This window comes from Sander lucioperca, chromosome 12 (assembly GCF_008315115.2).
Source record: "Sander lucioperca isolate FBNREF2018 chromosome 12, SLUC_FBN_1.2, whole genome shotgun sequence".
Classification (NCBI taxonomy): domain Eukaryota; kingdom Metazoa; phylum Chordata; class Actinopteri; order Perciformes; family Percidae; genus Sander; species Sander lucioperca.
In genome coordinates, this window is record NC_050184.1 from 22,744,910 (window position 1) to 22,763,081 (window position 18,172).

Genomic DNA, 18,172 nt, shown 5'->3' on the forward strand with positions numbered 1-18,172 from the left:
AAAAATCAATTTCCGCCATGTTTTTTGGAATAAAATATTATATAAATCAGGCTAGGAATAATATATTTACAAATCCCTCTGTAAATGACTTCATAATATAACCAGGTACAGTACTGGAAGGTTTGGTGTATAAAGGTCCTACTGAAGTGGAGATTTCAGACTTGGAGTCTGAGAGAAAAGTCATTTTGACAAAACGGGCTTTAAAGATTTTTATAGCAACATTCCACTAATTTCTATTTTAAGCCATGAATTACAGACACATATCCCTTTAGGTCCAAGTAAGATCCATGTATCACACTGTTTAACATCCTAAACTCATTATTGCTTCATCCATCACTGATGATAACATCCAAAACAACAGGTCAACATGGCCTTCAACTGAAGACCATTACATCATAAACTACGAACTGACAGAACACAACCATTACACAGCCTAGTTCCCCCAAGTTAGTTTACAGTCCACACATCCATGCCAACACCATATGTAGGGCCCTCCTCCATCTCCTGCTGGTGTCTTTACACTTTTACGGCTCCGCTATGCGCTGGTGGAATGGACACTATTGGCTTTTGAGATCCTAACCATGGCGTCATCTTTCATTGCATTGACAGGCTGTGCTCTGAAGCCACAATTTCTCCATCACAGCCAGCATGGCAGAGGCACCCTCATTGAATGTAGAAATCACCATACTGACTGCAGCCTCAACCCTGCTTTTCCCCACAAAGACTGTTTTTGGACATATGACCGAGTTGAGGCATGCGTTGGCATTCTGAGTGCCTCCATGCTGCACTGTCACTGGACATCCGGTAATACACAGGGATGAGCTGCTTATGAATCATTCAAAAGACCAATATTTAGAACATTGGAGAAAGCAAACAAAGTAGACTAAATTGTTATTTGACAGAGTATCTGAACACTGTCAAAGATACGAAGAAGAGATGGATCCTAACTAAATACAGGCTCAGTGACCACCTACTGGGTCAGACAGACAGGTCAGAGAGAGAGACAGGCTCAGTGACCACCTACTGGGTCAGACAGACAGGTCAGAGAGAGAGACAGGCTCAGTGACCACCTACTGGGTCAGACAGACAGGTCAGAGAGAGAGATAGGCTCAGTGACCACCTACTGGGTCAGACAGACAGGTCAGAGAGAGAGACAGGCTCAGTGACCACCTACTGGGTCAGACAGAGATGCACTTCCTCCTCCACTGGGAAAAACTATCTTCACTAAGAGTTTTACACCTTGGTAAAATAGCTAAAAAATGCTAACACCAGAAAAGAAGCTGGAAGTTCTCCTAGGAGAGGTGACAGCAGCTCCAATGACAGCTACATATGGATCTGAGGGTCTCACAACCACTTAGGACCCCACAATTACAGATCTGTTTAGTATTGTAGAGGAATTATATTACAATAGTATATATGTGACACCTACATATTTAATATATGACATGTAGGCTATGAATTTCTGTAAACTGCTTGGTTGGAGAGAGAGAGAGAGAGAAAGAGAGAGAGAGAGAGAAAGAGAGAGAGGCAGTTTGATTACCGCCGCTGTAAACCTTTTTTTCACCACAAGTCTGAAAGAAAACATGTTATTGAAGACAAATAGCCCAAAATCTCAAAATTGACCAGTGAAAATAAAACGATGTTTTTGCCTGCCGTGTCTCGCCTTAAAAGCTGTAACCCTTAGAAAGATGTTGAGATGTAATCCTAGCCCTAGAGTTTGACTGTTAAAGCAGCAGCGCCCTCCGGTGGCTGATAGATAGATAGTAAAACTGATTTAACAGTCAAACTCTAGGGCTAGATAGCTAGATAGATAGATCTATCTAGCCCTAGAGTTGGACTGTCTCTCTCTCTCTCTCTCTCTCTCTCTCTCTCTCTCTCTCTCTGTCTCTCTCTCTCTCTCTCTCTCTCTCTCTCTATCTCTCTCTCTTCACTCTCTCTCTCTCTCTCTCTCTATCTCTCTCTCTTCACTCTCCTCTCTTTCTGCTCTCTATCCTCTCTCTCTTGTTTATTGATCTCCTTCTGTCCATCATCCACTCACTGATGAGCCAGGAAACTTTTTCGCTGATGGACCTATAGCTTTTACTGTCTGTCTGTTTAATGTTGGAATAATAAACCCATCTGATGAATGTTTAATAGAGAATCATATTTGCATCTTGAAAGAATGATGTGGCCGGGTTGGCTCAGTGGGTAGAGCAGGCGCACATATACAGAGGTTTATACCTCGATGCAGAAGGTCTAAGCTTCCAGTCCGACCTGGGACAGTTTCCTGCTTGTCTTCCCATCTCTATCCCCTTTCATATCAGACTGTCCTATTAATTAAATGTGGAAATGCCCCAAAAAATAATCTTAGAATCACAGCATTGAGTTTTTAGCTTCTCTCTTCTGGAAAGAGGTTTTTAGTTCCACAGTGTAAAACCAAACACTATTAAACAGCTTATTGCCAGCAGCAGTCACATTAATGTAAGACAAACTGCACAATTTGCACATTAGCATGTATCTGTGTAGGCCTATATGTTATTTATTCATTCGTCAGTTTTTAGATTTTATTGTGGTCAGTTTGAAGTTAAGTTTTCATTGGTATTTATTAGGTATTCACTGGAGCATTTCAACTGTTTTATGTATTTATTGGATGTTGTCTGTGGTGTCACGGATGAAACAAATGTATCCACGGCAACAAATAAAGTAACCTGAACCTGAAGAATGTGCATGTTGTTTTACAGGCCTTAAACATTTGTTCATAGTGTTTAGAGCCACGCATGGGGATATGTCCCCCCAATATTTAGAAGAGGTAGATTTGTCCCCTTAAAAGATATTAAGGACAACACTTTCCCCACAATAGGTTAAAAAACATTGGTCAAGAAGTGTGTCTCCTCTGCTACATCAGTGGTTAAACCACACAACTAGAAGTGGAACATAAAGATTATGTATGATTAGATTTATGTAGATTTATCTTCTGGCTTTAACAATGTCTCATTCTCTAACAGATTAGTACTATTTGCACCATAACTTGATGCAGAAAAGGCACAAATTGTTGCATACAAATTCACCAGAATGCAGGAAAAGTGTTTAAGCTCAAGACCCCTCAGTTATAATGTGCCCCCCCCCCTTGTTCACAGTGATATCTCTCCTCTCTCTGCCCATCGTTTATTGATCTTCTGTCCATCATCGGTTCAGTGATGAGTCAGGAAACTCTCTCTGCTCTTCCTGTCTGGATGTTTCATGCTGGAGTAACAGAGCCGTCTGATGACTGTATGTGTCTTTCCTCTGCAGGGAGGGGGAGGACAATGTGCCTCTGCTGTCCGACCCTCGTGTCTCGCTGCAGACCGACGGGACCATCAAACTGTCTGGCGCCAGCCTCAGTGACAGCGGAGAGTACACCTGCTCCATCATACTCACCGACATCTCCATCACCGCTCACCTGGAAGTCCTCAGTCAGTCCAACATCAATCTTTAATAATAATAAAGTACCCATCAGCTGAAATAAAGTTCAGAGCAAAGATTCCTGTTGAGATGAGAGGAAACGTTTGTCTCCGTGCCGTTTCCGGTCTGCAGCATTCTAAAAGCAGTAATCTTCACATAGATCATCCCCAGGATGTGCTGGAGGTTAGAGCGGCAACAACTGAACAACATTGAAAGATAATACTGTTCTGCTCAGAAGAAACAGCACAGAGCTTGGTTTAATAACTGGTCAGAAACATTTGATTTAAAAAAAGTTTAGATGTGATCTCTGTCAGATTCTGGACGAGACAAGTGTAAACTTTAGTCTCCGGTCGGCAGCGTTCTGACAGCTGCCAGTTTCCACCAATGAGACGAGACGGTGTATCATCACTCTCCGGACTTACGTTCTAACTTCAGACTGTTCAGGTTGTTTTGTAGCTGGATATCATTTGTAGCGTCTTAAAATATGAATGAGGATAGAGCTAGTGAGATACTTGCTACAGCTGCATTCTAGTAGAGATGAAAGAGAGAAAACAGGGTTTTATTTCTCGGATTCTAACGCCGCTCCATCTCTTCACTCTTTATCTCACTCACCACATACTGCTGAAACACATTCATCCCTTCACTCTTTATCTCACTCACCACATACTGCTGAAACACATTCATCCCTTCACTCTTTATCTCACTCACCACATACTGCTGAAACACATTCATCCCTTCACTCTTTATCTCACTCACCACATACTGCTGAAACACATTCATCCCTTCACTCTTTATCTCACTCACCACATACTGCTGAAACACATTCATCCCTTCACTCTTTATCTCACTCACCACATACTGCTGAAACACATTCATCCCTTCACTCTTTATCTGGCTCCACCACATACTGCTGAAAAAGATTAATCTCTTCACAAATCTTTTGTCTGAATGGCACTACAAACCTGCTCAAATTGCTTTAAATAAGCCATCAACTTATACAGTTCTTATTGTTATCAAATCAATATTGAGGTTTCTAAAATTTGCAGTTTCCAGAGAATTGTGTTTATGCTGCAGAAACATATTTTTTACTGTTACTGGTTACTGAAATGAAGGACTTATCTCTTCAATACGCATGCATCCTTTAGACAAACACTATAGAAAGATGTGCACATGAGAATATTCCTACTATAAACTGAGACTAAACGTGGCGCCGTGTCCTGTATTCCTGTTCCTGTCAGATCGAACCGTGATCCTGGTGAGACCACAGGACGTGCAAGCGCTCAGAGGAAGCAGCGCTCTGCTGGACTGTGACTTCTACAAAGACCCTCGGCTGCTCAAGTTCCAGATTAAATGGAGAAAAGATGGACAGGAGGTGCAGGAATCGTCTCCAGATGACAAGTAAACGCATCACTCACGACATGTGGCGCAGTACCATCAAGTTATATCATGTCCAAGATTAGTCTGTCCATCTGACTTCAACATAATGCTCACCTTCTTGTTTTAATAACATCCTTTTCATATTTTAACATGTTTTTCATGTTAAAATTAAGTATTTGTGTGTGTGTGTGTGTGTGTGTGTGTGTGTGTGTGTGTGTGTGTGTGTGTGTGTGTGTGTGTGTGTGTATTTAGACGCATTATCTTTGGGAATGGCACCTTAAAAGTGACAGACATCCAATCAGACGATGGCGGGGTTTATTCCTGTGAGGTCATCACTGATCTGGACCATGTGAAGGCCAGCGGCTCCATCACGGTTGTCGGTATGTCACCGTATCTGTGTGTGTGTGTGTGTGTGTGTGTGTGTGTGTGTGTGTGTGTGTGTGTGTGTGTGTGTGTGTGTGTGTGTGTGTGTGTGTGTGTGTTAGTGTGTGTCTGTGTGTCTCTCTGTGTGTGTGTGTGTGTGTGTGTGTGTGTGTGTGTGTGTGTGTGTGTGTGTGATTGTGTGTGTGTGTGTGTGTGTGTGTCTCTGTGTGTGTGTGTGTGTGTGTGTGTGTGTGTGTGTGTGTGTGTGTGTGTGTGTGTGTGTGTGTGTATATGCGTGTGTCTGTGTGTTTGTGTGTGTGTCTGTGTCTGTGTCTGTGTTTGTGTGTGTGTCTGTGTGTAACAGTTTTTTGTGTCGACCCTCAGCCCGGCCGGACCCTCCTAAAGATCTGTCTCTGTCTGATGTTGAGGACCACCACCTCACTCTGAGCTGGATCCCAGGAAACTCACACAACAGCCCCATCATAGGTACTGAACACACACACACACACACACACACACACAGACACACACACACACACACACAACACACAGACACACACACACACAAACACACACAGACACAGGACTTTTTCTTGTATATTTTCGCCATACTATACTACGATTTTTTATGACTTTTTTCAACATACTATACTACGACTTTTTCGTGTATATTTTCGACATAATATACTATGACTTTTTCGTGTATATTTTCGACATATTATACTATGTCTTTTTCGGGACTTTTTTCGACATAAAATAGTATGACTTTTTAAGACTTTTTTCGACATATTATACTATGACTTTCTCGTGTATATTTTCGACCTAGTATACTGTGACTTTTTCATGTATATTTTCGACATACTATACTATGACCTTTTTTCACTCTTTCAGAGATATTATACTATGACTTTTTCGGGACTTTTTTCGACATACTATACTATGACTTTTTTCAGTTTTTTCGACATACTATACTATGACTTTTTATGACTTTTTTCGACATACTTGTTTGATATTGATTGGGAGAGGAGGCTGGCGCTGTCTGTTCGCCGCTTCTCCAGTTGAGCCAAAATAACGGCAAGTTTTTAAGCAAACTTTTTTTAATAACCTTTTACTATCCGTGCCACCGACCAGTGAACCCTTTTTTAAATAACCGTTTTACTTTCCGCACCACCGAACAGTGGACCTTTCTGGATAGCTATCAGGTACCTTTCGAGTCTAGCGGTGGCCTACCTGTTGCCGCTAGCAAAACACCTGCTCGGAGACTCCCTGGAATTGGTCATCGCCGCTGCTACCGCAGTCGGAAAAGTCTCCTCCTGGACAGCCTGGACTCAGCCTGTCCATGCCATCGTGAAGTGCATCTGGGAAGCCTGAAACCATCCATCGCCGCTGCCGCAGAGTTGAAAGACCTTGTAGCTAGCATTCTGGCTACGCGGCTAAAACCAACCTGCACCTCTTCCACGTCGCCGCCGGCACCACCACTATGTTGAATTACTCCGTCAACCAACTGATGAACCTCAACAGTTTCTTCACTCCACCGTGCAGTGCAGTGATTAAACAACTAGGACTTCTCCGCCGTCCACGCTACATCCATAGAAGTTCCCGCAGAAAGTTTGTCTGCTCACAGACAAGTTTTACCATCCCGGCTCTCTGGTCAGCAACGCAAACTGTTACTCCACGCACACGTCATCAGAGTGCTGTCTCCTACCGGCTAAGTAGTTTGGACGTCTCCATGGCAACACCTCTCAGTGAGCTGAATGGGAAACGTGGAGTGGACTTCAGTCTGCTACGGCCAGTGCAAAGACTTGTTGCATCATCAAGTAGCAAAATTGAACTCTTAAATGCACAGTCTATTACAAACAAATCCTGCCTCATTCATGACCATATCCTAGATAAATGTCTGGATTATATGGGCATTACAGAGACCTGGCACCAACCAAATACCTTTTCTTCTTTAAATGAGAGCTGTCCCCAAGGATATAGCTACCTCCAGAAAGCTCGCAGCACAGGGCGTGGTGGCAGCCTGTCAGTCATCCATCGCAGCGATCTGGAGCTATCTCTGCAACCATTACCTGAACTGTCTTCATTTGAATGCCTTGCATTTAAATGTAAGTCCCCTTCCCCTGTGCTGTTCTTCCTCATCTACCGACCACCAAAACCAAACCCATCATTTATCACTGAGATGTCAAATCTTCTGACAACTTTCTGCACATCCTCTGCCGATGTTATAATTTTAGGTGATATGAACATCCACGTTGACACCCCCTCCTGCCGTTTTGCAGCTGAATTTCTTGAACTACTGGACTGCTTTAATTTAAAACAACTTGTTGATGTCCCCACACACCAGGGGGCATGCCTTGGACCTGGTCATTACAAACTCTGCCCCTCTCACCAACCTGCAGGTGTATGACCTAGGTGTGTCTGATCACAAGGCCATTTCTATGGATTTGCCATCCTCATCCAGCCTCTCCAAGCCTAAGCGGAATATCTGTTTCAGAAACCTAAAAAACATAAACCCCGAACTCTTGGCTGCAGACTTTCAGCATCTTTCCACACACTTTTCATCAGCCGACGAAGCAGTGGACTACTACAACAGCCATCTGAGCAGCCTCCTGGACCTCCATGCCCCTGTTAAAACAAGAGCAGTCACCTTCACCCGCTCAGCACCCTGGTTCACAGATGGGCTTCGTAAGATGAAGGCAGCAGGGCGGGTCCTTGAGCGGCGCTTCAGAGCCTCTGGCCTCACTGTCCACAAACAAATTTACCAGGAGCAACAACAAAAATATGCACAGTCCCTCAAAGAGGCAAGGTCACAGTTTTACTCCGATGCCATCAGAAAGAGCCCAGGAAATTCCAAGCAGCTTTTCTCCACTGTTAACCACCTTCTCAAACCACAATCCCCCCCCACTTACTGCCACTACAGAAGAGCAGTGCAATAAATTCATGGATTTCTTCACATCAAAAATTGTACATATTCGCTCTGCCCTTTCTGGTCCTCCCACCCAAACTGTTCCCCCAACATATACCGTCTCCCAACCCCTAAACTGCTTTCCTGAGGTTTCATCAGAGGAGGTGCAGAACATTGTCAGGAAGATGAAATCCTCCACCTGTCCCCTGGACCCTCTCCCAACCTCCCTGGTAAAAACCCATATCACTGTCCTAAGTCCCCTGATCACTGCTGCTATAAATCATTCCCTCCAAACTGGTCACGTTCCCCCTGTCTTAAAAAATGCCATTATCAGACCACTGCTCAAAAAAACCCACTCTTGATCCGGAAGTCCTATCCAACTATAGGCCCATCTCCAATCTCCCTTTCATATCAAAAGTACTTGAGAAAGCAGTTGCCACCCACCTTCAGGACCACCTCAAACAAAATAACCTCTTTGAAAAATTCCAGTCAGGTTTCCGCTCTGCCCACAGCACAGAGACTGCCCTCGTCAGAGTCACAAACGACCTCCTCATATCATCCGATGCTGGCTCTCCCTCCCTCCTCATCCTCCTGGACCTTTCTGCTGCATTTGATACTGTCGACCATGGCATTCTTTTAAACCGGCTCCACCTCACCACTGGACTCAATGACACTGCCCTCAGTTGGTTCAAATCATACCTCACAAACCGGACAGAATACATCTCCCTGGGCCACTCCAAATTAAATCCACACACAGTTACCTGCGGTGTCCCCCAGGGGTCAGTCCTTGGCCCCATCCTCTTCATCCTCTACCTCACCCCCCTTGGCCAAATCATCAACCGTCACAAAATTTCATTCCACTGCTATGCCGATGACACACAGCTCTATGTAAATGCCACAGCTGAAACCCCACCCTCACAGTCATCCCCATCAAAACTCACCACCTGTCTGGAGGAGATAAAGGTATGGATGGAGCACAGCTTCCTTCAACTCAACAGCTCCAAAACTGAAGCCATCCTGGTTGGCACTCACCAGACCAAATCATCATCCATAACCAGCATCACATTTTCTGGCTCCAACATCCCCCTCTCATCAACAGTCACAAATCATGGTGTAAAAATGGACTCCCAACTCACTTTTGAAGCCCATATTAATCACCTATGCAAGACCTCTTTCTACCACCTCCATAACATCTCAAAACTCCGCCCCATTCTCTCCCTCTCAGATGCCGAAAAGCTGGTTCATGCCTTTGTCTCCTCCAGACTGGACTACTGTAACACACTGCTCATTGGGATTCATAGAAAGAGTCTGCAGAGGCTTCAGTACATCCAAAACTCTGCAGCTAGGATCCTGATGAGAGTGCGGAAACATGAGCACATTACCCCCATTCTCCACTCACTCCACTGGCTTCCCGTCTCCACCAGGATTGAGTACAAGGTTTTCCTCCTCACACATCAATGCATCCATGGACATGCCTCCCCCTACCTCAAAGAACTTATCAACCCACAAAACACAACACGCTCCCTCCGCTCCATTCACTCAAACCTCCTCCACATACCCAGAACCAGACTCAGGACAATGGGAGATAGGGCCTTCTGTGCTGCTGCCCCACGTCTGTGGAATGCCCTCCCTGACACCTCCACTGACTGTTTTAAAAAAGGCCTTAAGAATTTTAGAATTTTTTCTTTTTCTGTTTCTTTTCTTTGTTGTATTTTAAACTGCTTATCTTTTGTGTTTCTAACCTGTAGCACTTTGAGATCTTTGATGAAAAGTGCATTATAAATTAAATGTATTATTATTATTATTATTATTATTATTATTATTATTATTATTATTATTATTATTATTATTATTACTATACTATGACTTATTTTTTAGACTTTTTTGACATACTATACTACGACTTTTTCGTGTATATTTTCGACATACTATACTATGATTTTTTCGTGTAAATTTTCGACATACTATACTATGACTTTTTTGTGTATATTTTCGTCATACTATTCTATGACTTTTTTTCAGTTTTTTCGACATACTATACTATGACTTTTTACAACTTTTTTCGACATGCTATACTATGACCTTTTCGGGACTTTTTTCAACATACTATACTATGACTTTTTTCACTTTTTTCGACATACTATACTATGACTTTTTTCAACATGCTATACTATGACTTTTTTGTGTATTTTTTCGACATCGTATACTATGACTTTTTTGTGACTTTTTTTCAACATGCTATACTATGATTTTTTCGTGTATATTTTCAACATACTATCTACTATAACTTTTTCATTTAAATTTCCGACATACTATACTATGACTTTTGTGTATTTTTTTGACATATTATATTACAACTTTCTGCCGAAAAGAACAACAAATGATAGAATGAATATAGCAATCAATATTATTATTAATCAAGTTACGGTTCATTTTGAGTCCTTATATAAGTTTATTTAGGGTTTGTTATAACAATTTGACAGTTCATTATGAGGACACATCAGACTCAAATATAACCCCCCCTCCCACCTTCCCCAACCCCTGACAACATCAGAGGGTGTTCAACTAAAACCATGTTGTTCATGGTTACATTTGACAGAAGTAGTAATAACTGTGTCCTTCTCTCAGAGTTCATCGTGGAGGCCCGGGAGGAGCGACACACAGAGGAGGGGAAGTGGCGGTGGGAGGAGTGGAAGAGAGTTCCTGGGGAATTCAACCACCTGGAGCTGACCCTCCATCGTTTCTGCACTTACCGCTTCAGGGTCACCGCTATCAACGAGCTGGGCCACAGCGACCCCAGCAAGCCCTCACAGACATACGAAACGCCGCCAGGTGGTAAGCAACGCCCGCCGCTCTCAATGTAAATTTTGGGTTAGAGTTTAATTAAAGCAGTCTGGTCAGAAATTTGATTCCCACACTGATCCTGTGTCCATGATCTGTCAAATGTCAGTCTGCGACAGGAGAATACATATTTATGTCTTATTTAATCATCATTTAAGGAAGAATTTTGTCTTTATCTCTTTCTTGTTAGATCTGAAGGTTGATACTATTCGAAGAATAGTGTGTCGGGAGAGCAACCGGCCTGCAGCTGGTTAGCTTAGCTTAGTTTATTTAAAACCCGGCCAAGAAATAGTCCCTCAAAACCACAACTGGTTTATACACTTTGATTACGGATTACACAACATTTTTTCATCCATTTTTCCAATCTTCATACTAAACTAAGGGACATATTTTACAGAGGTATCAATCTTCTCATCTGACTCAGCAAGAAAGCAAAGACATGTATGTTTCAAACTTTATTTCTTTACTTTGTTTCTTTATAATGGGATGTTATCTGTCTTTTTCCCCTGTCTCCTTCTGCAGTTCCTGACAGTAACCCGACGGGTGTGCGCAGTGAGTCCACAGACCCAAAGACTCTGCTCATCACCTGGGATGTGAGTACTTCAGTCTGTAAGGGACTGTTCGGTATTTGTGGAATGGACCACCGGAGGAAAATAGGGGAGGGTCATGTCTTTTTATTCTTTGTTGAGGGGAGGGTCATCCAAAGTTTTTTTGTCGGGGGGGGGGGGGGGGGGGTACTCATATTTGAGTAAATTTAGTGATGAAATAGCAGACGAACAATGTATAAAGTTTCCAGTGGTTGTTGTGATTGTTGCAGCACTTTGGACACAACACACTTTGAATTTCTGATTCCCACGCCCACAGCTCCGCGCCTGAGTCCCGGTGATTTGAAATTGTGCAAACGACAGCATTTTTGAAGTTCGTCTGTGAAATGGAGTTTTGCTTCGGCAGCTTTACCTATATGCTAAAATATACAATGACTGAGGAAGCATAGTGATGAGTCCATAGCAACCAGTTCATAGTCAATTTGTTATTACCCAGTGTGCTTTGTTGAACTTGCTTTTTTATTGTTTTATTTCATGTGAATACTAGTTTACTAGAGGAGTAACTTCTTAACTTCTCAATGTAGTAATGTAGGAAGTGTGCATTTAGTTTCCATGCATATTGTGTTTCCACAACAATGTTAGTGAGTAAATCTCCAAATGGCCACCATCTTGGTGGAGTGTGATGTGTAAGATGACAAAGCAGAGGTTAAGTCATGTATGTCATGGTCGTAAAAAAAACAGTGGTTATCTGTACAGAAGGCATCAATACATTATTGGGGAGGGTCATGCCTCTTTTCACAATCATTTTGGAGGGTCATAGAAAAATGTATTGCTGGCGAAGGGAGGGTCAAGTCTATTTTGACTAAAGATCCCAAAACTCCTCCGGTAGCCCCGTAAATAAAGAACGAACAGTCCCTCATCATCGGTGTCGAAGCATGCACTCCAACTTTGATCAAAAAATCGATTTAATATTCCTGTGTGTCTTTCCAGGAGATGGACAAGCGCTTACATAACAGCCACGGCTTCCTGTACAAGGTGTTCTGGAGAAAGGCTGATAGTGTACACTGGAACCACCAAGACGTAACGTCTCCGCCGTTCAGGGTAAACAACACTGGAACGTACACACCGTTTGAGATCAAAGTCCAGGCTGTCAACTCTCTCGGAGAAGGACCGGCACCGGAGCCAGAGATCGGACACTCTGGAGAGGAAGGTACGTTATCCAAACTCTATGGATCATTTATTCCAGAGCAACACAGAGTAATAGTGAGTTATAGCTTCACCATACAACACAAACATAAACATAAAGATCAATAAATATACAGTAAACACACAATCGGAGTCTTTGAATCAAATTACATGTTTATTGTATCTAACAGTAAACAAAACTTTGGAATGCTAGCACATATAGTTTCACACCAATCATCAACAAAAAGATCTTCCTCCTATTTTCTACAATTACCTTCTTTATGGCCAAGAAGAGAATTCCTTCAGACTTTTTTTTGTTTTTAATTGATCCCCAGTGGGGAAATTACAATTTACACACACACATGCTCAGGACCTATTCATGCACAAATGGAGAGATGTCAGAGTGAGCGGGCTGCCAATGCTGGACCAGCGCCCTGAGCGGTTAGGGGGGGGTACGGTGCCTTGCACAAGAGCACCTGGCAGTGTCCAGGAGGTGAACTGGCATCTCTCCAGCTACCAATCCACACTCTGTACTTTGGTCCGTACTGGAACTTGAACCAACGACCCTCCGGTTCCCAACCCAACTCCCTATGGACTGAGCTACTGCCACCCCTGTCTATAGTGTTCTGTCTGTAGTAAACTCTATGTAGAGGCTGATTGGTCTTCATACAGAGCAACAAATAATTGAAGACCTTTCTTGTACAAGAACTTAGTAATTACATCCCTCATAAAAGAGGTTAAAGTTCCTTTCTCAAACTCAAACTCTCTAACCCTAACCCTAACATCTTACAATGAGAGTGCATCACATCGATTTCTGCAGAAATGTCAAATCCAATGAAAGAGACCAGCAGTTAGATGACTTGTTTTGTTGGGATCTTGTTTCTGGTAGAACAGAAGCGCTCGGGTGTGCAGCTTGTTCATCGCTCTCAGTGGTTTTCTAACAGAAAATATCTCTCTGTCAAGAGCCAAAAGCCTGAATGATTGATGGACACATTTATGTGTAACATAACCATTTGGATGAGTTTTTTGAGTCTCAGTTTGGGCCGACAGGCTGACACAAGAGCTGTCTTATCGGGCTGTTTCCTGAGCAGATGGAGCCTCATCCTTGCCCGTCAGTTTGTAGACTGGGGGCACAGTTGTCTATGATATGAGGTGTAATAATTGATAATGTTTAAACTGGGATACAATAGTATCAGTTCCCATAGCAAGTACCACAAATTAAACAAATGCAACATGTTTCTTCATTAAAATAATGATTTTTGTTTATTTGTCTCTCTCAGAGCCGGCGGAAGCACCGACTGGAGTCACAACGACTGTGATGAACAGCACGGTCCGAGTCAAGTGGAACGAAGCCCAGAACGTCCGAGGTCTGCTGCAGGGATACAAGGTACAGTTAGTACAACTTACAATGGTTATTACAACAGTTATTACAGCTAACAACACTTATTACACTAACAACCCTTACAACAGTTATTACAACAACTCAATCTCAAGAAACACATTCACAGAAAAAACTATAAAGAGAGTATTATATATAAGAATACATGTGATATATAAAAGAAAATTAAGAGAATTTGACATAATTTGGTAAAGAGTTGAGCCGTGAGCCAAGGAAGAAATGATAACTTGTGCAGATGGCACCACCATGTGGCCACTTTTAAACATTTTTAAAAGCATATAGTTTTTAAGATGAGATGTTTTGTTTACATACATTTATGTTTTATGTCTGCAGCCGTTTTATAAATAAAGGTTAAATAAGTAAATGAAAAGTAAAACAGAAAAACAGTCCTCAAAATTCTGCAGACTTTCATTCTGAATCACCGCTGAAGATTGTAACAAAAAAAACATGCACAGTTTCCGTTCGGGTCTGTTAATCACTAACTTAGAACTGCAAAGGATCGGTCCCACTAATACCTCCGTCATGCTTGGTTACACTGCACATTCATTTGGTTTATTCTACCCCTCTTGTCAGATATACATCAGGAGGTTGGGTCCACATGGGGGTCGGGGCCGCAGGTCTCTGGGAAACCTGCACAAGGAGAGAGAGAAAGAGGAAAGATCCGAGCGAGGGATGGACAGAAACAGGGAGAGTCGGGTGGTGGTGGTCCGCGGTACGAAGACCTCAGAGGAAGTGTCGGGGCTGCAGCTGTACTCTACCTACGAGCTGTCCATCACGGCCTTTAACAGCAAAGGAGAGAGTCCTCCCTCCTCCCCACACAGCTTCAGCACCCCCGAGGGAGGTGAGTCCACGGAAACAGAGTGATGGGAGAGCAGGGGCGGAGTGTATGGAGCTCCAGCCCAGAAGAAAGAAAGAAAGAAAGAAAGAAAGAAAGAAAGAAAGAAAAAGAAAGAAAGAAAGAAAGATGATGTAGGTAGTTGGAGAACTATTCGATATAAACAGGATGTCGGCTCTACAGGATGATCATTTTCTTCAGCAGCTATCATATTTTTCCCAAATGATGTTCTGATTTTGAGGCATTCTGTTATCTCAAACGGTTTGAAAGATAGTTCATAAAGCTGCTAAATGGAGCATGGCCCCGAGGTTTGGGCTGAGCCCCGAATCTTTAAAACATCTGGCTCTGCCCCCGTGTGAGATATAGACTTATTGAAGATACATTTATTAGATATGCTAACTGGTGTGTGTGTGTGTGTGTGTGTGTGTGTGTGTGTGTGTGTGTGTGTGTGTGTGTAGCACCCGGTCCTCCTGCATCGTTGAGTTTCGAGAGTCCTTCTGATAAATCCCTGATTCTGTACTGGACTCCTCCAGAAGAAACTAACGGGCTCCTGCTGGGATATGTGGTGCAGTATCGACAGGGTGAGTTTGCATCTTTTAGAAAGGTCTGTACTAAAGTCATCAGGGTGGGAGATAGAATAGTATATTGAAGCAGTTTAGTGTATGAGTAGATGTATAAAATATTCTAGTACCTGTACTCTGTAGCCTGACAGTGCCAGACCAAATCTGGAACTCCAAGAGACGTTATCAGCAGCCGTAGACCAAACACCTCTGGACTTGGTCAGATCAACAACCAATCAGAGCAAGATATTGTGACATAGCGCTGGGCAACGGACAGATGTACCAGACTACAGCAGGGGTCTGGAACTTACATTTCCTGGGGCCGATGAGTGTCCAGTCTGGTCAGCAGGGTGGCGTTGTCCCTGAACTCAACAAAGAAATAATCCATCTTCTCCTGAAATAGTCTGTGCTCATCATCAACTTTCCTCTTGGCTTTCAAAAACGACATGCTGACCTCTCAACAACACACGGCACTTGCTTGTCACTTGTCAATCAGTCTGTGATCAGCCCAAAAGTTACTTTCACTCCGACACGTTACCACGCTCTCTCCCCTGACCTTGCTTGACCACACACTCCCATGCATACGCACATGCACACACATGCACGCATGTACAAGTGCACGCATGTGCAACCATGCACGCACACACTGACATCACTCACACAACACACCTGACATTCACTTACATTACTCTCACGACACTTGCTTGAACATAAAGCACGTACTGTGCGCTGGGTTTTTACAAGAAAGAGCGAGGTTGCAGGTCAGGTTTTCACAACTTCATATGAAATGGCGCGCCATATGAAATGGATTAGGGTGCTGTATCTGTCCCGTTGGCCGGGAGTCTGAGACCTTTGGACCACAGTGTGCAGAGATGAGCTGTGACAGTAGAACATCAACATGTCTGAAAGAGATTCTGTATGAATTACTTCTATTTGCACTTTGGTGGTGTTCGCCCAGGAAAAGCACAGAGAAAAGACCGGAAACTGCGTCCGTCAGGATGTGTCCGAACATGGACACAGTAGCGTTACGTTAAGTGTTGTCGACTACAGAAGTTGAGTTTGGGGGGGTTGTGTTTCCTGTGCAGAGGTGGAGAGCACACTGCAGATGCAGATTATCAGTGATCCCAGTGTGACTCACATTGAGTTGGACTCTCTGGACCCCAGCAGCCATTACATCTTCAAAGTGATCGCACGCACCGCCGCCGGAGACGGACCACCTATCACACGGAGGGGCGCCACCCTGCTGGAAGGAGGTGAATGAGTAACTTCACACACACCCACAACTTTACTTAGAACTTTCATTCAGTTCCTCATCTTTGTTTTATAACTTCCTTCTGTTTCCGTTACTTTCCATCTCCGTCTCTTTTAGTTCCTCCGTCCAACATCACCATCGTTTCCAGCAACACGTCCCTCAACCTGAGCTGGGTTCCCGGAGACAGAGAAAGGAACCACGGCTTCGTCATCCGCTACCTCCGGAAGAGTCGTAAGAAAAGCAGCTTTTACATTCCTGCATAATTACCAGGACTCAGAATCTGCTGACTCATGATGTTCCACAGATTTTAAACCAATTTAAAAAAGAGTTAAACTAAAACTCAGAATATCAACACACTCCACCCTGAGCACAAAAAAAAACAACTAAATCCTGCAGATGTTTGTCCTGGATCACCGCTGAAAACTATAAAATATAAATATGCAGATTCAGTTTGAGTCTGATGATGACTAAGAGAAAAATGGAGGAGGAGATTGCAGAGAGAGAAGTGGAGTGAACTGTAATTACTGGTTAATAGCATTCTGCCATCACTTCTGCTGTAGTAAACATCAACATCAGCTGTGCTGGCAGGCTGATTGGAGCATGTAAATGTCTAGTTGTCCAATCACATCTACTTGTTGTATAATACCCAATCAGCAGCTGGACTCCATGATCTCTAAATCTTATAAAAATCAGTTTGGGGGTTTCCTTAAAACAAATGAGTATAGTTTGAGTTCTGATTTACATCTGAGAGGGACAGATTAGGAATACTTGAAGTTCAACGAGTTAAAAGTCTCTGTGTGTATGTGTGCGTGTGTGTGTCTGTGTGTGTGTGCGCGGCGCGTGTGTGCGTGCATGTGTGTGTGTCTGTGTGTGCGTGTGTGCATGCGTGTGTGTGTGTGTGTGTGCGTGTGTGTGTGTGCGTGCATGTGTGTGTCTGTCTGTGTGCGTGTGTGTGTGTGTGTGTCTGTGTGTGCGTGCGTGTGTGTGTGTGTGTGTGTGTGTGTCTGTGTTTGCGTGCGTGCGTGCATGTGTGTGTGTGTGTGTGTGTGTGTCTGTGTGTGCGTGTGTGCATGCGTGTGTGTGTGTGTGCGTGCATGTATGTGCGTGTGTGTGTGTGTGTGTGTCTGTGTGTGCGTGTGTGTGTGTGCGTGTGTCTGTCTGTGTGTGCGTGCGTGCGTGTGTGTGTGTGTGTGTGTGTGTGCGTGTGTGTGTGTGTGTGTGTGTGTGTGTGTCTGTGTTTGTGTGCGTGCATGCGTGTGTTGCAGCCGGGGCTCAGTGGGAGGAGTCAGAGGTGGTGAACTCCACGCAGGCTTTCTATTCGCTGACAGGCCTTCATCCAGGATCTCAGTACCACCTGATGATCAAACACGGGAACGACACTCAGTGGGAAGACGTAACGTGGACCATTGGACCAGGTAGTACTCACAGTGATGAGTGTAATTATTATTAAAATGGCTTCTCTGGACAGCTGGAGGCCGGTAACAGACAGA

General features: G+C 43.5%; 1 protein-coding gene across 4 annotated transcripts in view; it reads left to right on the plus strand.

Annotated features, from left to right (window-relative positions):
* Positions 1-18,172, plus strand: part of l1camb (L1 cell adhesion molecule, paralog b) — a 62,260-nt gene that overhangs the window by 41,113 nt on the left and 2,975 nt on the right. For all 4 annotated transcript variants that reach the window (XM_031313978.2, XM_031313980.2, XM_031313977.2 and 1 more), the window contains 13 exons: positions 3,271-3,431; positions 4,659-4,818; positions 5,050-5,177; positions 5,545-5,646; positions 10,694-10,900; positions 11,429-11,499; positions 12,442-12,661; positions 13,917-14,023; positions 14,609-14,876; positions 15,329-15,451; positions 16,516-16,683; positions 16,800-16,913; positions 17,948-18,097. In XM_031313978.2, coding sequence (XP_031169838.1) covers positions 3,271-3,431; positions 4,659-4,818; positions 5,050-5,177; positions 5,545-5,646; positions 10,694-10,900; positions 11,429-11,499; positions 12,442-12,661; positions 13,917-14,023; positions 14,609-14,876; positions 15,329-15,451; positions 16,516-16,683; positions 16,800-16,913; positions 17,948-18,097 — 1,979 coding nt within the window. The remainder of the gene's footprint in view (positions 1-3,270; positions 3,432-4,658; positions 4,819-5,049; positions 5,178-5,544; positions 5,647-10,693; positions 10,901-11,428; positions 11,500-12,441; positions 12,662-13,916; positions 14,024-14,608; positions 14,877-15,328; positions 15,452-16,515; positions 16,684-16,799; positions 16,914-17,947; positions 18,098-18,172) is intronic.